The 23,312-nt window shown below is 43.8% G+C and overlaps 2 protein-coding genes across 9 annotated transcripts in view; both read left to right on the top strand.

Annotated features, from left to right (window-relative positions):
* Positions 1–14,805, top strand: part of LOC110505800 (mitogen-activated protein kinase-binding protein 1) — a 64,295-nt gene extending 49,490 nt beyond the window's left edge. For 2 of the 8 annotated variants that reach the window (XM_090221143.1, XM_090221139.1), the window contains 14 exons: positions 661–736; positions 850–961; positions 1,204–1,390; positions 2,060–2,211; positions 4,428–4,468; positions 4,773–5,039; positions 5,301–5,428; positions 8,000–8,184; positions 8,310–8,501; positions 8,811–8,886; positions 9,024–9,385; positions 10,176–11,132; positions 11,587–11,672; positions 11,832–14,805. In XM_090221143.1, the coding sequence (XP_090077269.1) occupies positions 661–736; positions 850–961; positions 1,204–1,390; positions 2,060–2,211; positions 4,428–4,468; positions 4,773–5,039; positions 5,301–5,428; positions 8,000–8,184; positions 8,310–8,501; positions 8,811–8,886; positions 9,024–9,385; positions 10,176–11,132; positions 11,587–11,672; positions 11,832–12,128 (3,118 nt within the window). In that variant the 3' untranslated portion in view covers positions 12,129–14,805. Of the gene's footprint in view, positions 1–660; positions 737–849; positions 962–1,203; positions 1,391–2,059; positions 2,212–4,427; positions 4,469–4,772; positions 5,040–5,300; positions 5,429–7,999; positions 8,185–8,309; positions 8,502–8,810; positions 8,887–9,020; positions 9,386–10,172; positions 11,133–11,586; positions 11,673–11,831 lie in introns of all 8 variants that reach the window. The other 6 variants (XM_090221142.1, XM_021585250.3, XM_090221140.1 and 3 more) reach the window with 3 other exon arrangements.
* A 5,801-nt stretch (positions 14,806–20,606) lies between these two features.
* On the top strand, positions 20,607–23,310 carry LOC110504224 (TATA box-binding protein-like 2). The gene is made up of 7 exons (XM_021583035.3): positions 20,607–20,663; positions 20,912–21,255; positions 21,545–21,632; positions 21,718–21,809; positions 22,160–22,327; positions 22,895–22,989; positions 23,134–23,310. The coding sequence occupies exons 1-7, from the start codon at positions 20,607–20,609 to the stop codon at positions 23,208–23,210; spliced, it is 921 nt and encodes a 306-aa protein (XP_021438710.1). The 3' UTR covers positions 23,211–23,310.
* The last annotated feature ends 2 nt before the right edge of the window (positions 23,311–23,312 follow it).

The following is a 23,312-nucleotide window of genomic DNA, read 5'->3' as shown; positions in this document are numbered from 1 at the left end:
TCCACGGTTTCTGGTTTGGGAATCAGCGTATTCGTCAATGTTGTTGTTGGACGCAATGCGGAACATATCCCAGTCCGCGTGATCGAAGCAGTCTTGAAGCGTGGAATCAGATTGGTCGGACCAGCGTTGAACAGACCTGAGCGCGGGAGCTTCTTGTTTTAGTTTCTGTCAGTAGGCAGGAAGCAACAAAATGGAGTTGTGGTCAGCTTTTCCGAAAGGAGGGCGGGGGAGGGCCTTATATGCGTCGCGGAAGTTAGAATAGCAATGATCCAAGGTTTTACCAGCCCTGGTTGCACAATCGATATGCTGATACAACACAGTCCAGTGTTTCCTTGAACTTTCAAGGTCAGATGACTCAGTCCCTTGATCTGAATGTTTTCCAGTCTAAAACTTAACTGCTGAGGCAGGACATAAAATAGACAGACGGATCTGACTTGAGGTCATTGACTTATTGCCCTCCATTTTCGTGTATAGATGTGCTGACATTTGATAAACCAGAGGATTGATCACCTGATAAAGCCACGGGTGCTTCAACAGCAGAACTGTCTTTGGGATTTACTCCTGGAGTACTGAGCTGCTGGTGTGTTTTCATGTTGAGATCTGAATAGAACCTCTGTTCCTGTAGGTTCTTAGTTTGACACTTCTTTCCCCTAACAACAGAATCTTCAACATCAGTAACGGAAAACAGAAGAAACTGTACAAGGGCTCCCAAGGAGAGGATGGGACTGTCATCAAGGTGGGTTAGGCTTGCATGTTTTCATGTCATGTAGTGTTGCTGTGAAGACTAATTTGACAACACTGTAGCTGGTTTATAAAAATTGGCCCACCGTTGTCTTTTTCGCTCCTCAGGTTCAGACAGACCCCTCAGGGCTGTATGTGGCCACCAGCTGTTCAGACAAGAACATCAGCATCTTTGACTTCTACTCTGGGGAGTGTGTGGCCACCATGTTTGGACACTCTGGTAAAAACTACTCCATTTAGTTAGAAGAAATACAGCAAAATGTGTGACTGACAATCTGCAGCCAGCAGTGTATTCAGAAAGGAGGAACAATCTGGAACTCCTCTTCATCATCATGTCCATCGTTGCATTTAATGACCTCTCATACTGTGAATTCCACAGATAATCTTTGTTAAAAAATGTCCATAATTGAGTGCCCAGATATTTCCTTATTTTCATTTGTTTGTCTTTTTTCTTTTTCACAGAGGTTGTGACTGGAATGAAGTTTACCAATGACTGCAAGCACATGATAACTGTGTCTGGTGATAGCTGTATCTTTGTGTGGCGTCTGGCCCCGGAGCTGACCATCAGTATGAGACAGCGTCTCTCGGACCTTAAGCAGAATGGCAAGCCAGTTCAGAAGACCCCACTTCACAAACCTTGCAATCTCAGGTATCTGCAGTATTTAAACACACTAATGTGGGACAAGTACCTTGACTCATATTACTTATTCCTGTTGTTGTTTGTTCTCTTGTTGCTGTTAGCTCCTCATGGGGCAAAGGGTATGTAGTTAATGGGATAACATGTGTTGTGCTAGCTAATACCCATAGAAAGCAAACATAACATTTACATAACTTAGTGGAGACACACATATTCTGAATGCCAATTGACATAATACATTTGATTGATGGAGTGAAGACAAGTGTTTAATCCTGAATTGTTTACATTTGAGTCATTTAGCAGAGGAACTAGGGTTAAGTGCCTTGCTCGTGGGCACATCGACAGATTTTCCACTTTGTCTGCTCTGGGATTTGAACCAGCAACCATTTTGGTTACTGGCCCAACGCTCTTAACCACTAGGATACCTGCCGCCCCCTTGTTTGTCTACAGGCTTGTTGCTATGAATGTTGTTAGTTATTATGTGGGTTATTCAATGTCAACTGCAAATGCACTCTGTGCTTCCCAAATTGCACCCTATTCCCTATATAGTACACTACTTTTGACCAAGAGCCATAGGGCTCTATATAGGGAATACGGTGCCATTTAGGAGGCATACAACATGTTTCGTTTGACTATTGTCACCTAATAGTGTGTGTTCTATTCTCTGTCTGACCTGTGCAGCACCAGGAGAGAGGTATATAGCTCCCCTCCCATTGTCACCATGTCCTCTGACAGTGACAAAGAGGTGGAGGAGGAGGGGATAGAAGAAGAGGATGAGGAAGAGAGGGTCTCTCCTTACATGGTGTCAGGCTGCAGTGCAGGGGAAAAGACAGGTTGGTATCTCACTTAACATACAGTACCAGTCAAAATAAGTTAATTTGTGGGATTTTCTTTCCTTCTTAATGCGTTTGATCCAATCAGTTGTGTTGTGACAAGGTAGGGGTGGTATACAGAATATAGCCCTATTTGGTAAAAGACCAAGTCAATATTATGGCAAGAACAGCTCAAATAAGCAAAGAGAAACGACAGTCTGTCATTACTTTATGACATGAAGTTCAGTCAATCTGGCGATTTACTGCAAAGAAACCACTACTAATGGACACCAATAAGAAGAAGATACTTGCTTGGGCCAAGAAACACGAGCAATGGACATCAGACCGGTGGAGATCTGCCCTTTGGTCTGATGAGTCCAAATTTGAGATTTTTGGTTCCAACCACCATGTCTTTGTGAAACTCCGAGTAGGTGAACGGATGATCTCCGTACGTGTGGTTCCCACCGTGAAGCATAGAGGAGGTGTGATGGTGTGGGTGTGCTTTGCTGGTGACACTGTCAGTGATTTACTTAGAATTCAAGGCACACTTAACCAACTATGCTACCACAGCATTCTGCAGCGATACGCCATCCCATCTGGTTTGCGCTTAGTGGGACTATCATTTGTTTTTCAACAAGACAATGACCCAACACACCTCCAGGCTGTTTAAGGGCTATTTGACTGAGAAAGAGAGTGATGGAGTGCTGCGTCAGAAAACCTTGCCTCCACAATTTTTTTATATTTATTTCACCTTTATTTAACCAGGTAGGCTATTTGAGAACAAGTTCTCATTTACAACTGCGACCTGGCCAAGATAAAGCAAAGCAGTATGAGCAGACAACACAGAGTTACACATGGAGTAAAACAAACATACAGTCAATCATACAGTAGAAACAAGTCTATATACGATGTAAGCAAATGAGGTGAGGAAAGGGAGGTAAAGGCAAAAAAAGGCCATGGTGGCAAAGTAAATACAATGTAGCAAGTAAAACGCTGGAATGGTAGATATGCAGTGGAAGAATGTGCAAAGTAGAAAAATAATGGGGTGCAAAGGAGCAAAATAAATAAAATAAATACAGTAGGGAAAGAGGTAGTTGTTTGGGCTAAATTATAGGTGGGCTATGTACAGGTGCAGTAATCTGTGAGCTCCTCTGACAGCTGGTGCTTAAAGCTAGTGAGGGAGATATGTGTTTCCAGTTTCAGAGATTTTTGTAGTTCGTTCCAGTCATTGGCAGCAGAGAACTGGAAGGAGAGGCGGCCAAAGAAAGAATTAGTTTTGGGGGTGACCAGAGTGATATACCTGCTGGAGCGCGTGCTACAGGTGGGTGATGCTATGGTGACCAGCGAGCTGAGATAAGGGGGGACTTTACCTTGCAGGGTCTTGTAGATTACATGGAGCCAGTGGGTTTGGCAACGAGTATGAAGCGAGGGCCAGCCAACGAGAGCGTACAGGTCGCAATGGTGGGTAGTATATGGGGCTTTGGTGACAAAACGGATTGCACTGTGATAGACTGCATCCAATTTGTTGAGTAGGGTATTGGAGGCTATTTTGTAAATGACATCGCCGAAGTCGAGGATTGGTAGGATGGTCAGTTTTACAAGGGTATGTTTGGCAGCATGAGTGAAGGATGCTTTGTTGCGAAATAGGAAGCCAATTCTAGATTTAACTTTGGATTGGAGATGTTTGATGTGGGTCTGGAAGGAGAGTTTACAGTCTAACCAGACACCTAGGTATTTGTAGTTGTCCACGTATTCTAAGTCAATCACCCGACCTCAACCCAATTGAGATGGTTTGGGATGAGTTGGACCGCAGAGTGAAGGAAAAGCAGCCAACAAGTGCTCAGCATATGTGGGAACTCCTTCAAAATACTTTTGGAAAAGCATTCCAGGTGAAACTGGTTGAGAGAATGACAAGAGTGTGCAAAGCTGTCATCAAGACAAAGGGTGGCTACTTTGAATAATCTAAAATCTAAACTGTATTTAGATTTGTTTAACACTGTTTTGCTTACTACATGATTCCATATGTGTTATTTCATAGTTGTAATGTCTTCATTATTATTCTACAATGTAGAAAATTGTAAAAAGAAACAAAAACCCTTGAATGAGTAGGTGTGTCCAAACTTTTGACTGGTACTGTATGTACACAAGCAAACAATGCTGCGGTATTAAGAATTTGGTTCTTCACAATGTTGACAGGACACATTGTGATGTCAATTGGTTTTGTGTTTGTTTTTCAGACACCTCAGACGAAAAGCACAACTCTCATCAACTGAAAAGGGTTAGTAGCAGCAGTCTTTCTGTAGCAGCTTTTCCTCAGTCATCTCTGCCCCCAGCCTTTCCTCAGTCATCTCTGCCCCCAGCCTTTCCTCAGTCATCTCTGCCCCCAGCCTTTCCTCAGTCATCTCTGCCCCCAGCCTTTCCTCAGTCATCTCTGCCCCCAGCCTTGTCTCCCATGTATTTTCGCTCTTCTTTTTGTCACTTGTAAAGTAGAAATTTAATTCAGACACGGTCTGTGAATATTCCCACTATAAACTGTAGGCTCACAACTCGTGTGTGCGTGTGTCCATCCGTCCGTCCTGTAGGAGAACTCTTTTGGCAGGCGGTCCTCCCAGGGCAGTCACCACTCTGAGGACAGGGGTCCTCGTCCGCGGCGCCGCTGGTCCAGACGCATGGACAGCATGGATCTGATGGTCAAGTCCATGTTAGACCTCAGACAGCTGGACTCCTTCGCCATGCCCCCCTCCTCCCCCACTAAGACCCAGACCCAGCCTGTTTCTGACTCCTTCAGAGACCCATTCAGAGAGGAAGAGCTGGGCAGTACCATCAGCCTGCAACCCCTCACTGCATGGGTGAGTTAATTTAACAGAGAACAGCCACCTGACCTTACTTTGGCCCTGCTTAATACAGTGCATAGACAATGTATTACTCCATCTATGTTACCTGTGGATTTACTACTTATAAATGTTAAATAATGGGTCACAAAATAGGTTGGATGAAACCATGGTACTCTCATCCATATTTTGTGTATTGAGGATTGTGAGGTCCAATTCAGTTATTTCAGGTGATGTTTTATGATTCATAGTATATTCTCATGTTTGTCTATCTTGCAGGGTGAGTCTGAGCAGAGGTCCCAGCAGCGGCCCAAATACATCATGCTCTCTCCACAGACACCTGACACAGAGACAGGCCCAGTGCTGTACCCCGACGGCTTTGAGGACAGGGTCAGCTTAGCCGGCAGGTAAATCAATCAAATGAATCAATCAATAAATGAGCCGTCAGGTAAACACAGCTTCTACCTTTTTTCTCCTGGATCTCTACAATCTCTCCATTACACCATGGATGTATATCACTGCCTTATCATAGTACACATACAATATAGTTGGGGCCTGTAGTTTTCTCTGACATGGTAAGACTCCTGGCCCCTACATATCATATACTGTAGTTTGTATACTAAATGCAGTGCCTTCAGAAAGTATTCATAAATTTGACTTATTCCACATTTTGTTGTTACAACCTGAATTCAAAATGTGTCAAATTGATTTCTTGTCTCACCCATCTACACACAATACCCCATAATGACAAAGTGAAAACATTGTTTTAGCCATTTTTGCAAATTTCTTTCAAATTAAATAAATATCTAATTTATATAAGTATTCATGCCCCTCAGTCAATACGTTGTAGAAGCACCTTTGACAGTGATTCCGGCTGTCTTTCAAGGTAAGTCCCCTGAGAGCTGTCAGTCTTTCTGGGTAAGTCTCTGAGAGCTGTCAGTCTTTATGGGTAAGTCTCTGAGAGCTGTCAGTTTTTCTGGGTAAGTCTCTGAGAGCTGTCAGTCTTTCTGGGTAAGTCCCCTGAGAGCTGTCAGTCTTTCAGGGTAAGTCTCTGAGAGCTGTCAGTCTTTCTGGGTAAGTCCCCTGAGAGCTGTCAGTCTTTCTGGGTAAGTCTCTGAGAGCTGTCAGTCTTTCTGGGTAAGTCCCCTGAGAGGTGTCAGTCTTTCTGGGTAAGTCTCTGAGAGCTGTCAGTCTTTCTGGGTAAGTCCCCTGAGAGCTGTCAGTCTTTCTGGGTAAGTCTCTGAGAGCTGTCAGTCTTTCTGGGTAAGTCCCCTGAGAGCTGTCAGTCTTTCTGGGTAAGTCCTCTGAGAGCTGTCAGTCTTTCTGGGTAAGTCCCCTGAGAGCTGTGAGTCTTTCTGGGTAAGTCCCCTGAGAGCTGTCAGTCTTTCTGGGTAAGTCCTCTGAGAGCTGTCAGTCTTTCTGGGTAAGTCCCCTGAGAGCTGTCAGTCTTTCTGGGTAAGTCTCTAAGAGTTTTCCACACCAGGATTTTGAAACATTTGCCAATTTATTATTATTTTCAACATTCTTCAAGTTCTGTTAAATTGGTTGTTGATCGTTACTAGACAACCATTTTCAGGCCGTAGATTTAAGTCAAAACTGTAACTCGGCCACTCAGGAACATTCACTGTCTTCTTGGTAAACAACTCCAACGTAGATTTGGCCTTGTGCTTTAGTTTATTGTCCTGCTGGGAGGTGAATTCATCTCCCAGTGTCTAGTGGAAAGCAGACTAAACCAGGTTTTCCTCTAGGATTTTACCTGTGCTTAGCTCCATTCCATTTATTTTTTCTCTAAAAACCTCCCCAGTCCTTAACGATTACAAGCACACTCATAACATGATGCAGCCATCACAATGCCTGAAAATGTGGAGATTGGTACTCAGTAATGTGTTGTATTGGATTTGCCCCAAACATTACACTTTGTATTAATTACAAAAAGTGAATTGCTTTGCAACATTTTTTTGCAGTATTACTTTAGTGCCTTGTTGCAAGCAGGATGTATGTTTTGGAATATTTGTATTATGTACAGTCTTCCTTCTTTTCACTGTCATTCAGGTTAGTATTGTAGAGTAACTATAATGTTATTGATCCATCCTCATTTTTCTCCTATTGCAGCCTTTAAACTCTGTAACTGTTGGCCTCATGGTGAAACCCCTGAGCGGTTTCCTTCCTCTCCGGCAACTGAGTTAGGAAGGACGCCTGTATCTCTTGTAATGACTGGGTGTATTGATACACCATGCAAAGTGTAATTAATAACGTCAACATGCTCAAATGGATATTCAATGTCGGTTTATTTAATTGTTACACAGCTACCAATAGGTTCCCTTCTTAGCGAGGCATTGGAAAACCTCCCTGGTATTTGTGGTTGAATCTGTGTTTGAAATTCACTGCTCGACTGAGGAACTTTTCCAATAATTGTATGTGTGGGGTACATAGATGAGGTAGTCGTTCAAAAATCATGTTAAACACCATTATTGTGCTCAGAGTGAGTCCATGTAACTTATTATGTGACTTGTTATTTAGATTTGCCGTAACAAAGGGGTTGAATACATATTGACTCAAGACATTTCAGATTTTTCATTTTTTATGAATTTGTTAACATTTAGAAAACATCCTTCCACTTTGACATTATGGGGTATTGTGTGTGGGTCAGTGACCAACAATCTCAATTTAATCCGTTTTAAATTCAGGCTGTAAAACAACAACATGTGGTAAAATTCAAGGCCTGTGAATAGTTTCTGAAGGCCCTGTACATACTGTACCATCTAATCCATATATCCAGGTACTTAGGGTCTGGAATGTTGTTTTCACTATGTAATGTTTATCAATTGCTGTTATATTGTGTAGTAACACTTGGTACCCTATTCCCTATGGACCCAGGTCATAAGTAGTGCACTGTATAGGGAATATGGTGGCATTTGGGATGCATCCTAGCACTTTAATAAACTTACACTCTACTATGTGTGTTTCTCTCTCTGTAGTGAGTACCTGGTGAAGGAGCTGCTGCCTGGGCCTGGGGCCAGCAGGAGTGTGAAGGGGTACCAGAACCACAACCAGTGGAGCCAGGGTCACCATGACAAACACAGCCCAGACAGCGCCTGCTCTGTGGACTACTCCAGCAGCAGACTGTCCAGCCCAGACAGTCAGCAGCAGCCTCCTGCAGAGGGTGAGCCCCACACAACCACACACACACACACACACACACACACAGGGCTCACACACACACAGTTTCTCTGTGGACGTTTTTATGCAATGTACCTCTACTAGTTAATCAAATTGTCTGTGTGTCAGACCCTGAGCCCACGGAGCCTCTCAGTGTGGATGGGAACTCCTCTGAATTGGACCTGGAGGAACTGGAGGTGGAAGAGGAGGGGGGCGTAGGGAGGGGAGATGCCAAGGGGGTGACGGTAGTACCCCAGACCCCCGACCAGGAGGCCTTCCTCAAACAGCACTTTGGCAACCTGGCTGAGCTTAACAACCCAGGTAAGAACAGAGTCTACATCCCAGTTACCTTCTCCTTGACTGGTATAAGACATGTTGATGGAAACTCCCACTATACCCTGCCTCCACCAATCCAATGCTTTTGTAAATAGAAGTAGTGAACGCGTGCACACTTCAAGAGCAAATAAATATTATTGGGCTGCACCCAGAGACTATTGTCCACACAGGGAAATTGATTGTGCTGCCAGGAGTACATGAGACATAGTAGTTTACACATAACAAAGACACACACGGTAATAGGTCAACTATTTTCCAGATGTATCAATTGTATTAATCCTCTCTGATTGTCAGTGAGTCCGACGAGAGCTGCCACCCCTGACAATATCAGCATCTCCTCCAAGTTCCTGTCCCAATGCTCTACTGGAAGGTATGCCAGTTAGTTGATCCAAGAAAAGCACTTAACCCATACTAATTTATCTCAAACGTGAGATATCATTTTAAATCAACTGAATATTTTGACAGACAGTCCCAGCTGAATGACTCGTTGTTTTTCCTTTCTAGCAGGACCTCCTTTCCATTCCTATCTAAGAGCATTGGTGAGGGGAAGGTAGGCAGCGGTGTGGTGAAGCCCCTGGTCTCTCAGGTGAGGCCTCTCATGGAGCACAACCAGGACAGAGACCAGAGCCAAGCCCATAGCCAGAGGAAGGTCTCAGAAGACTCTCAAAAGGGCCCCACCGGGAGACTAGAAGTAGTGGACACTACGGAGAAGTTTCTTAATCTGCGGGCCTCTCCTCTGAGGAAGAAGCTGTTTAACCCTGCAGTGGACTCCCGTAGGATGGTCAGCCCTGTGACCAAGGCTGCAGCCTCTCACCTCACAACTACAGGCATGAGGAAGTCCCAGTCAGTCCAGAACCTGCACACTGAGGGTGAGACACTAAGGAAGGGATTGTGATAATGTCATGATATTGTATTAATGGACAATGTTATGATAAAGTATTGCTGGACAATGTTATGATTTAAAAAGGTCCTCGTCTTATGTTCTATGTATGGTATAAAACCAGTAGATAGTGATGGCGCTGATGTCATCCACATATTCCTATGGGAAACTCCCGATGGCTCATGAAGCCGGAACTTTTTTACATTTGTAGCGCTCCATATTGCTTCATGTTGCTTAGCAAAGGATCGTGGTCGATGTAGTCGTATTCATCCTGCCTGAGCAACAACCTTATGTCTATGGCATGAGAGCGCAAGCCTCCTCGTAGCCTGCCCAGTCCGTGATTGGGTCTGTGTCAGCACGTGGTCCTGTGAGACAAAGAAAATGTCAGAACGGATCACTGTTTATTTAAAGATCTCGATTTGTAGCAAACTTGAAAATAATTCACTGTGGGGATCGAACTTCATAATAAATACACATTTTTGCCCAAAACGGACGTCTAGGTTGCTTTGTAGAAGCCGACCAGCAGAGCTAGTGACTTCACGCTCCAGCCCAGATAACTAGGGACCTGTGTAAAACATTGGTCGGCAGCAGGCGGCTTGCGGACCAAAAAAATACTGAAATCACCAGGAATTCAGCTACAAATTAGTTTAATTTTGGAAATCTGTTCCCAAATATTCCCATGACTAAAACCATTTCTGATAAGAGACAGATGTTGTCGTCCTGGCCTGCATAGCCTAATCATGTACCTTTATTCTCTGTCTCTCTCTTGTTACCAGTAGACATGCCTCTAACCCTGTCTCGGCCCTCCAAGGAGGTGGCCCCCCTGCCCCATCACTCCCAGTTCCATCAATCCCAGGCCAGCGAGGGTCAAGTGACACTCCCCACCTCCCCCCAGCCTCAGGACAACACCAGTACCAGCCACAGCACAGCCACTATGCCCAGGAGCCTAAAGTCCCGCTGCTCCTACATGAGCCCCACCACCAGTTCCATGGCCAAGATGTCCCGCTCCGTGTCCATGGGAGACAACCTAAACGTGACTGAGGAGGAGTCTGGGTCTGGAAGTAGTTCCAACACCTCAAACCCTCCAACGACCAAGAGTCAGAGCTGCTCCTCTCACAGTCCGAGTACTAAAGCATCTTTCCCAGTGGCCATGGTCTCCTCGGCGTCCTCCTCCCTCTCAGGGATGGGTTTAGCCATGCCCCAAGCTGCTGTTATCCCCAATCTCATAGCTAGCTCTAACCCTAACCCAACCACCAAGAGTCTGCAGGCCAAGCTGACGTGCAGCACCCAGCCCCAGCTCAACCTGGACATCTCCAAGTCCCTCCCAGACAAGCCCTCCCTGGCAGTCTTCACACCCAACGGTACCTCCAAGACCACCACCACTTCCTACAAGACTGTCAAAGAGGACAACCTTTCCCCCCCAGTTAGCTCATTGCCCCAGCAGGGACAGAATCAACCACCACCGCTCTTGAACAACGTCCAGCTAGTCATTGCATTGTCCCCCTCCCCTGCTGCTCCTTGGGAGACTAGCCCAGTGCTGAGCCCTGAGGCGGAGCAGCTTGGTCTCACCGCGGAGCTGCGTCCTGAGGCCCCTGTTGTAGACAACAGACTGGAACAGCCAAATACAGAGGAAAGCCAGGGCCTGACCCAGGAGGAGAGCCCCGTGACGGAGCTGTCTCTTCAGGGCAATCCGGTCTACCTGCTGTCACAACGAGGGCCCAGCCAGGACCGCACAGGTTTGCTCCAGCGTTCTCCCTCCTTCACCCTGTCATCTCTGCGTCTGGGCCTGACCAGCACCAAGCACTTCTTTACTACTGGTGCACTGTGGCCTGCTGTCTCCACCCCCATGTACTCTTCACCTTCACCCTGTCCATGTCCTCCGTCACTTAACCGGTTTCTCTCGATTGGTGAGGCATGCTCTCATTCTCTCTCTCTCTCACTCTACCACTCTCTTAATCTCTCGCTTTTTCACTTTTTAACATTGGTCCTTGTCCTGCTGTGTTTCCGTCCCTTGTGTAAAAGATCAAACATACCACATTCTATGGTTACATATTGTTGACAACATGTTTCCTATATTGGCATATTGCCCTACTGTTGCCCAATAACCTATTGTCTTGTAGTTGCTTGTGCTATGATGGTTTAAGCAGCGCGAACCTTAGCAATGTACCACAACTCTCTCCTCTTAAATAGAGGATTCTCTCAGTATGGAGTCGTGCAAGGTGTTGGCCAGCGAGCTACAGAACTCGTTTAGGAAGGCCTCCCAATTCTACAGGATGGTGAGTCACTCACTGAAAGGCTACTATTTTATAGACCACCATCTCTGTCTGGGAGATGCAGAGATGAAATGTGCTGTTGATATACAACAATTAATGTACAACAACATCTTAGAACAGTTCCATACACTTCATTTGTGTGGTAATGTCTGTCTCTTGCAGGTGAACAGTGTGCCTGTAGCCTCCAGGCAGGAGCAGCATGAGATGGCCCGGGTCCTGTCTGAGGCCTTTGAGGTTGTGAGGGCCGAGCTGAGCTCCCTGCCCCAGAGCTTACTACCATCCCCCTCTGGAGAACCGGCAGCAGGAGGCTCCCTGTGTACGCTGGGCTGCCGGCCTGTAGGACCAGGCACAGGGGGATCAGGCTCAGGGGAGGAGAGGACTCTGGCTCTGCTGGAGCAGTACTCTGAGCTCCTCCTCAAAGCTGTGGAGAAGAGGCTGGACAACAATCAGGTCTCCTAGAGACATCTCAAGGGAGAGGCATCTTATTTTACCCCACCCTTTAAGACTGAACCAGCAAACCTTCTGGCAAATGTAGAATTTTAAGCCATTGTGCAAGGATATCTGCAGAGCTGATTGATCAGTGGACCTACTACAGTACTTGTTATTTAAATCAACTTTTTGAAGATGAACAAATTAAAATATTCATGAGGGACATCTTTTTTACAAGGTCTTTGTTAAAGAACTTCTATCTCTCTCGCGATCTGCAGGACTCTCTAGTTGGGTGGTCCCCTCTCTCCCTGTCAGATCTCTGTAGGACTTGGTGGGATGGTGAGGCTTGCAGTCAGCACAATGGCCCACTGGAATGGCCCAACGTATAACACTAACATGCCAACAGCACAGATACTGGTACTGTAGGGAGACCCCTCAGGATGATCGAGGTCTCAGCATTAATTTCCAGTGTGGCTAAGCTGCACTACAGACTGTCATTCACCAACCTTCCTCCCTCTGTGTGTCACCTACCAGATAACTGCACTCTCACAACCACTTGTTTTATTCACCCATGTTGCCAAATATTGTGCCCTGCTACTTTGTTTTAAGTAAGTTAGCCTGAGGCTAATACATAATTAGTAATTATTACTAATAAGTAATTAGTGGTTATGGCCTTTGTTACATACTCTAGATCTCCCCTAGATTACGGAAATATGAATAGTTGCTACATTTGATACGGGCTATCATTTTGGGTAGAAGTAGCAGAACATTTTGGAGAATCGAAGGGTGTTGTTGTTCAATACCTTTCCTGACCCCAGTGATCTAAAACAATACAATTGTGATCGCTACAATTTAAACTTTCTGTGTTGGTGTCCCTGTCCCGACCAGGGCTCTCACCCACCAACACGTTGGACCAGGTCATAGCCTCCTCAAAACTACAAGTGGAGCACAAGACCCTTCCAAGTCTTAGAAGCCAGATGATCAGACATAGTGTTTTAGTGGATGATTTCATACATTGTGTTTTGAGATGCCCTGTCGGTGTGTGATGTGTGGTTGTATTTATTATGTTGTAAAAGGTCCATGTTACAAAGAGGTTTTCAGCCTCTTGTTGTACAGTTTGTTTTGATACTGGTGTCAGTAGGTTTTGTGCCAGAGCTAGGTCATCAGTGGGGGACCAACATGCAAAAAACAGACTACCTTGAAGATATACAGTATCAACTGAGTCTCCTCGTTCTTCAACTCTACTGGATGATTTTATAAAACGTGTGAATTGTGTTCCCAGTAATAATACAAATGTTTCAAGGAAATGGGTGCCTTAAGTCAAAACCATATTTTTTCATGGTTCTAAATGTGTTAGGCAATACCAAAATAATATTCAATTGTAATCAAAAGGCAACTACTGAAATGTATCTACTGCTGTGGGAATCAAATGACATTGAGAAGAAGTGTTCTCTGGTGACAATTAATAGAGACATCTTAGTGTTGGGTTACCTGAGGGTGAGAACATATTTCATTCAGAGCTCTGCTGCACCAATTCCTCAACATTAATTTGCTTCAGGTTTTTATCCTAGTCTCTGGTACATTTCCACCACAGTAACAATATAAAGCACTTTTTTTCCTATCAAAATGGTCATAGGTCAAATGAATGTATTTGTAATAGCTTAGGATACTAAACTGAACCTTCAGGGTCTCTGTGTGTATATAATGGTGTAACGGTATGTGAGTCGAGGGCTCAGACTAATTATTATGTCCTTCTGCTGCTATGGTAATTGTGGCCGCAGACAAGCACAACATTGCCCTCTGCTGTTGGACCTAAATCACTGCCCAGCTGCTATGACAGACAGCCCAATCACTCACCTCCCACCACTCATCTCTGGTCAGGATAATGATATGCTGTGCTATAATACACTAGTGCTCTCAAACAATATTTTAATCACCTGTGTATACAGTTCTGGGTATTTTCTCAGTTATTGTTACTTGTTGTTAGGAAACTTTCACATCTTGGTAGAAACGGTCTGATCAGGTACCCAATGTTCTTCTACTCTTTCAAAGTGCCACGCCTGTAACTCCTTTCTACTGTTGATTAAAGCATTGTATGTACAAATGACTAGATGGATGTGCATGGACAGACCGCAAAGATTTTAAATTGCAGTCGAGCCCTGAAAGGACATGGGTTATGGTATAGAATAAAAATGAATTATCCTGCTGTTTATTAGTTATTCAGTATTTCCCCATCTGATTGACAATATTCAGAACGGTAACGTTATCTAGCAGACTGGAGGCTTCATTAAGACATAGGATTGTATTTCAATGGACAGTAGTACAGATACCTTGTAACTTTCTGCTGCTTGTATGCATGAGTATATATGCATGAAGGGTGGTGAGGTATGGAGGTTGACTGACTGGCTCGTTCCTTAGTAGGATTGCATGGTTGAACGTACCCTTTTTAAAGAGTCGATCCCGCTCTTTTTCACTGACTGGTACCCCTGTAGCTGACGCTAGTTCTAATCTCACCTTTTGTATGTTATGATGATTACTTGTCTTAAACTGCAGATGATGGACCAGCATTTTCCTCTTTTAGGAATGATCACCTTTCAGCCATTTTGTGAGCTGTTTTCTGTTTTGCACCAACCTCAGTGTTTTTACTGTATTCCCTCTCTGAACTTCTTTCTCTGCCAGAGAATAAAAACAGATTTATTACACTCAACTTTGTTTTTCAGACTGAGCACTTTATTTACATAGGGTGCCATTTGGGATGTTACCTATCGAAGGGAATAAGATGCCATTTGAGATACAGACATTTGCTGGTATATTATCAGACTAATTGAATGTGATGCCAAAGCGGCCCCACAGCTCCAGACAGGGACTCCACCAGCTGGAAGTAGCTGTATTTGATGTCATACCTGAAATTCACTAAGGAAGAAAAAAAAGTTACGTGATCTTCCTAACAGACTCAATAAGTTGTATAAGTTGTAGTAACAGACAGTATGAATTGTAGTAACAGGCAGTACAGTACTAGTTGTAGTAACAGGCAGTACTAGTTGTAGTAACAGACAGTATGAGTTGTAGTAACAGGCAGTACAGTACGAGTTGTAGTAACAGGCAGTACAGTACTAGTTGTAGTAACAGGCAGTACTAGTTATAGTAACAGACAGTATGAGTTGTAGTAACAGGCAGTACAGTACTAGTTGTAGTAACAGGCAGTACTAGTTATAGTAACAGACAGTATGAGTTGTAGTAACAGGCAGTACAGTACGAGTTGTAGTAACAAGCAGTACTAGTTGTTGTAACAGGCAGTACTAGTTGTAGTAACAGACAGTATGAGTTGTAGTAACAGGCAGTACAGTACGAGTTGTAGTAACAAGCAGTACTAGTTGTAGTAACAGGCAGTACTAGTTGTAGTAACAGGGAGTACTAGTTGTAGTAACAGGGAGTGCTAGTTGTAGTAACAGGGAGTACTAGTTGTAGTAACAGGCAGTACAGTACGAGTTGTATTAACAGGCAGTTTAGAACAAGTTGTAGTAACCGACAGTCCTAAACTCAGCAAAAAAAGAAACGACCTCTCACTGTCAACTGCGTTTATTTAACATGTGTAAATATTTGTATGAACATTAGATTCAACTGAGACATAAACTGAACAATTTCCACAGACATGTGACTAACAGAAATGGAATAATGTATCCCTGAACATAGAGGGGTCAAAATCAAAAGTAACAGTCAGTATCTGGTATGGCCACCAGCTGCATTAAGTACTGCAGTGCATCTCCTCCTCATGGACTGCACCAGATTTGCCAGTTCTTGCTATGAGATGTTACCCCACTCTTCCACCAATGCACCTGCAGGTTCATCAGACATTTCTGAGGGGAATGGCCCTAGCACTCACCCTCCGATCCAACAGGTCCCAGATGTGCCCAATGGGATTGAGATCTGGGCTCTTCACTAGCCATGGCAGAACACTGACATTCCTGTCTTGCAGTAAATCACGCACAGAACAACGAGCAGTATGCATGGTGGCATTGTCATGCTGGAGGGTCATGTCAGGATGAGCCTGCAGGAAGGGTACCACATGAGGGAGGAGGATGTCGTCCCTGTAATGCATAGCATTGAGATTGCCCGCATTGACAACAAGCTCAGTCCGATGATGCTGTGACACACCGCCCCAGACCATGACGGACCCTCCACCTCCAAATCGATCCCACTCCAGAGTACAGGCCTCGGTGTAACGCTCATTCCTTCAACGATAAACGCAAATCTGACCATCACCCCTGGTAATACAAAACTGTGACTCGTCAGTGAAGAGCACTTTTTGCCAGTCTTGTCTGGTCCAGGGACGGTGGGTTTGTGCCTGTAGGCGACGTTGTTGCCAGTGATGTCTGGTGAGGACCAGCCTTACAGGCCCTCAGTCCAGCCTCTCTCAGCCTATTGGGGACAGTCTGAGCACCGATGGAGGGATTGTGCGGTCCTGGTATAACTCGGGCAGTTGTTGTTGCCATCCTGTACCTGTCCCACAGGTGTGATGTTCGGATGTACCGATCCTGTGCAGGTGTTGTTACACGTGGTCTGCCACTGCGAGGACGATCAGCTGTCCGCCCTGTCTCCCTGTAGCAATTTCTTAGGGGTCTCACAGTACGGACACTGCAATTTATTGCCCTCAGTCCTCATACCTTGCAGCATACCTAAGGCACGTTGATACAGATGAGCAGGGACCCTGGGCATCTTTCTTTTGGTGTTTTTCAGAGTCAGTAGAAAGGCCTCTTTAGTGTCCTAAGTTTTAATAACTGTGACCTTAATTGCCTACCGTCTGTAAGCTGTTAGTGTCTTAACAACCGTTCTACAGGTGCATGTTCATTAATTGTTTATGGTTCATTGAACAAGCATGGGAAACAGTGTTTAAACCCTTTACAATGAAGATCTGTGAAGTTATTTGGATTTTTAAGAATTATCTTTGAAAGACAGGGTCCTGAAAAGGGATGTTTATTTTTTGCTGAGTTTAGTTGTAGTAACAGTACAGTACTAGTTCTTGTAACCACCAGTACAATACTAGTTCTAGTAGCAGGCAGTACTAGTTGTAGTAACAGACAGTACTAGTTGTAGTAACAGAGAGTATGGTACTAGTTGTAGTAACAGACCATACTCGTAGTAACAGAGAGTACGGTACTAGTTGTAGTAACAGACAGTACAATATTAGTTGTAGAAAGACAGTACTGTACTAGTTGTAGTAAGACAGTGCTATTGTAGTAATGGGCAGTACTTTACTAGCTGAAGGTGAGGTCAAATGAAAGATAAGAGACATTTTGATATATGTGTGGCAGAAGTGATGGGACTATGAGCCCAAGGGCCGGCATTTATATGCCCTCCAAAGAAAGGTCGGTGGACCAAGATTCAAAGGTCAGATTAGGAAGGAAGAGGTGGTGTTTGCTCGATTGCACCTAGGACATTGAACTTGTCCCGTGTGGCTCAGTTGGTAGAGCATGGCGCTTGTATGCAAACCGCCATTATATTGAAGGAGAAGAAGAACTCAAGTAGGGATGGGGGTTGCTCTTGATTTGGCACTGTTTCATAGAGCCCCACAGTAGAGGTATCATAATACCCATAAAACCTAGCTGTCAAACAGGGAAATGGTTTCAATCGTTTTTTTCCACCATTCATTTTTCCCCATAGGGGATTTTAGAAACATTTCAAATAAATCAAGTCAAATTTTATTGCTTACACACATATTTAGCAGATGTTATTACGGGTGTAGCGAAATGCCTGTGTGTTCCTAGCTCCAATAGTACAGTAGTATCTAGTAATTTACAACAATACACACATCTAAAAGTAAAAGAATGGAATAAAGAAATACCGAAAAATATTAGGATGAGCAATGTCTGAGTGGCGTTGACTAAAATACAGTAGAGTACATTATATACATATGAAATGAGTAAAACAGTATGTGACCATTATTAAAGTGACTAGTGTTCCGTTTAAAGTGACCAGTGATTCCATGTGTATGTATGTAGGGCAACAGCCTCTAAGGTGCAGGGTTGAGTAACCGGGTGTTTGCCGGCTAGTGATGGCTATTTAACAGTCTGATGGCCTTGAGATAGAAGCTGTTTTTCAGTCTCTGTCCCAGCTTTGATGCACCTAGACTGACCTCGGTTTCTAAATGATCGCCAGGTGAACAGGCCGTGGCTCGCGTGGTTGATGTCCTTGATTATCTTTTTGGCCTTCCTGTGTAGGTGTCCTGGAGAGCAGGCAGTGTGCCCCCGGTGATGCGTTGGGCAGACCGCACCACCCTCTGGAGAGCCCTGCGGTTGCGGGCGATGCAGTTGCCGTACCAGGCGGTGATACAGCCTGACAGGATGTTCTCAATTGTACATCTGTAAAAGATTGTGAGGTTCTTAGGGGCCAAGCTGAATTTTTTCAGCCTCCTGATGTTGAAGAGGTACTGTTTCGCATTTTTCAACACACTGTCTGTGGGGGTGGACCATTTCAGATTGTCATTGACGTGTATGCCGAGGAACTTGAAGCTATTCACCTTCTCCACTGCAGTCCAGTCGATGTGAATCGGGGCGTGCTCTCTCTGTTGTCTCCTTAATTCCACGATCAACTCCCTTGTTTTGTAGACGTTGATTGAGAGGTTATTTGGCACCACTCTGCCAGGGCCTTCACCTCCCTGTAGGCTGTTTTGTTGTTGTTGGTAATGAGGCCTACTACTGTTGTCGTCAGAAAACTGATTGAGTTGGAGGTGTGTGTGGCCACGCAGTCAAGGGTGAACAGGGAGTACAGGAGGGAGCTGAGTACGCACCCTTGTGGGGCCCAGGATCAGCGTAGTGGAGGTGTTGTTTCCTACCTTCACCACCTGAGGGTGGCCCATCAGGAAGTCAAGGACCAAGTTGCACAGGACTAGGTTCAGACCCAGGGCCCCAAGCTTAATGATGAGCTTGGAGGGTGGTATGGTGTTGAATGCTGAGCTATAGTCAAGGAACAGCATTCTTATATAGGTATTCCTCTTGTCCAGATGGGATAGGGCAGTGCGGTGGCGATTGCATCATCTGTGGATCTATTTGAGCGGTAGGCAAATTGAAGTGGGTCTAGGGTAGGGATATGGTAGGGATATGATCCTTAACTAGCCTCTCAAAGCACTGCATCATGTAATTTAGTTCAGTTACCTTTGCTTTCTTGGGTACATGAACAATGGTAGACATCTTGAAGCAAGTGGGGACAGCACTTGGGCTTTGTTTCATGTAGGCTTACCCTGATGTGACGTTTTGATAACCCTGTCAATCTCTTTCGGATAAGGTGAGTTTTATCAATATATTCGGATCTATTTACTCTCAGATTCGAAAATGCTAATTAGCATCAAAGTAGATATCATGCAAAAGTACAAATCCCCGCAAGTTCCTGCACATCATCTCTAGCTGACACTTTTGCTAACAGGTATTATTAATTACTATATTTAGCTGAAATAGTTAATCCAGAGATTCTTACATTTGCCTCGATTCATCAGTCTTGTCCAGATCATTATGGCATTTGTAGTTCTTTATAATAGCCACATTAGCAGCTAATTAGCATTTCATTTTTGAGGGTCAATTGCAGGTGAATATATTGATAAAAGTCACCTTGTTCTAGAGAGATTTACACTCTTATCAAAATGTCACGACAGGGTAAGTCTACACGAAACACAGCTCTTATTTGACATGTTTCTAAAAATCCCCTATGGGAAAAATTAATGGTGGAAAAATGATTGGAATCATTTCCATGTTTGACTGCTAGGTTTTATGGGTAATATAACTCATATCGTGGGAATCTATTGAGATAGAAGGAACACAATTTGTTTAATATTATTGCTTCAGTGGGTAGCTTGCAAAGGATTGTCCAGTTTTACAAATGTCACCTTTTTTAAAGTTTTAACTCACCATGTGCCTCCTGAGGAAAGTCTCTCACACCTTTTCACTGCATCTATATTTTCTGCCATTACATTGCACGTTAAAGCAATTCAGTTTAAAATTATCATATTTGGGAGCCAATTCTGCTAATTCAATATTCTAAACGTCCCAAGGAACGTTATTTATAGAAAAAAGATATGCAATATTAGACAGTATTTGTGTAGAAATCTTAAAATACAGTAATTCCATATTTGTTTACCTCCTGTACATAGTTGTTTACCTCCTGTGATGCTCATGTATCGGTCTACTTCTACAAAACGATTTCTAAGGTTCATCTCAAGTTGTCTCCCTCTTCTGCTGACAGACTTGAATATTATAATTATATTTTTTTATTTTATTTATCAAAATATCATGAGAATCAGGTGAGCATCAAAACTTTTAAATCCCTACTGTGGTTCATTATAATATTATCATTCTCAGCGCACAATGTACTGTGGCCTAGTTATCAGAAACAGGCTACTCCTGCAGGGCATAGACATTCACACCTGTAGCCAATTTAGCCGCCTGTCAGTCAATGAACGCCCCCAAGGCTCCCACTTGTTGCTAAAAAAATCCTGCCTCTGTTCCTACATGATCAATCATGGATGAAGATTCAGCATTGGAGAGTTATTTTGATGACCCAATTGGAAATGTACCAGTAAGTAGCCAATGGTCCTGATTGCCAGAGTAAACAGAAAGAAGTCTGAGTATTAGGAAAGAAGTCTGAGTATCTTTCAGTAAAACTAACAAAATTGACCTCAACATTTGATTTTAAATTACTTCAACCAACATGTATTTTATCCTAATTTTCCACTTGGTCTCATTGACAAGTGACACAAGATAAACTGACTAAAGGATGCATCTAATTCCACTCATTATTTTTTTCTTCTCTGGTGTGATTTCTAGGATGCCTCTGGCTTCCTGTTTGAAGGAGACCTGGGCTTGCAGGGCGCCCCTCAGCTCCAGGACCCATCCTTTCTCTCCTCGTTGAGCCAACCAGAGAAGGACATCGGGGAGGATCTGGATCTCAGCTTCCTGCCTGATGACCTGCCAGAGGACACCTGTGGAAATGCTGCAACTAATGCTAACATGACACAAGACCGCGTGTTCGATGGCTACAGGCCTGAGGAGTCTGCTGAGACTGACCCTAACCAGTCGGCCATGACCGGAAGCTCTACCTTCTGTCCCATGACGCCTATGACCCCCATGACTCCAGTGGCTGAGAGTTCTGGAATAATCCCCATGTTACAGTGCGTGATGGATGTTACGATAACCAGGATCCCATCCATTAGTGCAACGTAAACCGTTTACACCAAATGCTCTAAATGGTTTCTGTTTTCTGTTTTGCTATGGTTTGCACTAATTAATATGACCCTAGGAAATGAATTAGTGCACTATACAGGTATTGGCCAGGATAGGCTCAGATTAAAAGTAGTGCACTATAAAGGGAATAGGGTACCATTTCAAAAGGCCTCCTAGTTGTCTTGTCTATATATTGATGAGTGCTAGCAAGTGAGCCCATTTGTTGTTTATGTGCAGGAATATTGTATCTACAGTGAATCTGGCTTGCCCACTGGACCTGAAATCCATCGCTCTTCAAGCCAGAAACGCTGAGTACAACCCCAAGGTAATCAAAGTATGCCCAGCCCAGATAATGTTTAAGTCAATATGGTGGTGTCATGCCATGATGTGGGCATTGTACTCTGTTTCAGCGTTTTGCTGCTGTCATTATGAGAATACGGGAACCTAGGACCACAGCACTCATCTTCAGCTCCGGAAAGATGGTCTGCACAGGAGCCAAGAGGTGAGGAGGGAGAACAGTTCACCACAGACAACATGAACCATAGTCTTGTTCAGTAGAAAATAAAGTGTTAAGAAACAGGGACATATAACCTGAATTTGTCCAATAAAAGCACATGTTTATTTTCTGTTGCAAGATGTTTTGTTACAGTGTGCCCTATTAAACACTGATACTCTGTCATTTACCAGGGCCCACTCTTAGATGATTTACTCTAAATAAATAATTTGCTGTACTGCACCTGTCATTGCTCAAGGATAGGAGAAAGGGGAGGGAGCTCATTTAGCCCTTGTTCCAAAGTGGATAAAGATGATCCCCTCATTCCTCAAGCAACTTTTTGCTGTCTATATTGCCAGCGAGGAGCAGTCTCGACTGGCTGCCCGCAAGTATGCTCGTGTGGTGCAGAAATTGGGCTTTCCCGCCAAATTCCTGGACTTCAAGATCCAGAACATGGTGGGGAGTTGTGATGTCTGCTTCCCCATTCGGCTGGAGGGTCTGGTGCTGACTCATCAGCAGTTCAGCAGGTACACTCACTGTTACATATGGAGTGTCTGCTCTGTAAAGTACTGACCCCCTTTAGTCATAGAAATTCTGTCCATTATGTTGATTGAATGCTGAAGTTTTAATGTTTTATTAATTCCTTTTTACAGGGGGGGAAAAAAGTTAAACGCTTAGTGTACAGTTAAGAAGAATACTTTGACAATTAAAAGAGCTTGAGGCCTTCCGACCCCATACATGAGCAACAATTTATTTTATTTGACACTATGTATATTAGTGCTGCAGTACTCATGTTTTGTTTTCACTGTGTAAATAAACACCCTTGCACAGAAGTGCTTTTGCGGCTCCACTATCATTTTCTTTTGTAGAGTTTAAGCCCAAATAGGTTTAATTTAAAGGTTTTCATAATAGCCTTATGGCTTACTCTACCCGACACACTGGACCTACTGATTTTCAGAGGATTCCCAGTATTAAATGTTCATAGTCAAATATACTCCAGACCTGAGCAACCTATTCTCCTGTAATCAGAGCCATATATTTAGATATTTCTAAATGGCTCCCTTTAACTAACTGTGTGGTTTTGTGCCCTCTAGTTATGAGCCAGAGCTGTTTCCTGGTTTGATCTACCGTATGGTGAAACCACGTATTGTCTTACTGATCTTTGTGTCTGGAAAAGTGGTTCTGACAGGTATGTATGTTGACAACTGGTGTTTTCTCTGTCTGACTTCCACACACCACCATGCTATGTTGACATTCTTCAGATGCTTGCTTTTTACATTGTAAAGTTTCCACTAACAAAATGCAACCAGATCTTCTGTACATTTTCTTTCAGGGGCTAAGGAACGTGGAGAGATCTATGAAGCCTTTGAGAACATCTACCCCATTCTGAAAGGATTCAGAAAGCAATAAGTAGTTCAATTATAATGCTGATATGGGTGAATAAAATTAATCTACATTTATTTACAAACATGAATATGTAAAAAAAAAAATCATTTTGAGTGTTGGCTATAC

Source organism: Oncorhynchus mykiss, chromosome 25 (assembly GCF_057628025.1).
Source record: "Oncorhynchus mykiss isolate SJ-2025 chromosome 25, ASM5762802v1, whole genome shotgun sequence".
NCBI lineage: Eukaryota > Metazoa > Chordata > Actinopteri > Salmoniformes > Salmonidae > Oncorhynchus > Oncorhynchus mykiss.
Note: the sequence above shows the minus strand (reverse complement) of the source record. Positions and strands in the feature narration are given on the sequence as shown.

Excerpts from the sequence above, each read along its gene's own strand:
- LOC110504224 (XM_021583035.3), top strand. The coding sequence starts at position 20,607 with ATGGATGAAGATTCAGCATTGGAGAGTTATTTTGATGACCCAATTGGA. Across the intron at positions 20,664-20,911 it reads ACCCAATTGGAAATGTACCA|GATGCCTCTGGCTTCCTGTT; the intron begins GTAAGTAGCCAA and ends TGTGATTTCTAG. Across the intron at positions 21,810-22,159 it reads GTCTGCACAGGAGCCAAGAG|CGAGGAGCAGTCTCGACTGG; the intron begins GTGAGGAGGGAG and ends CTATATTGCCAG.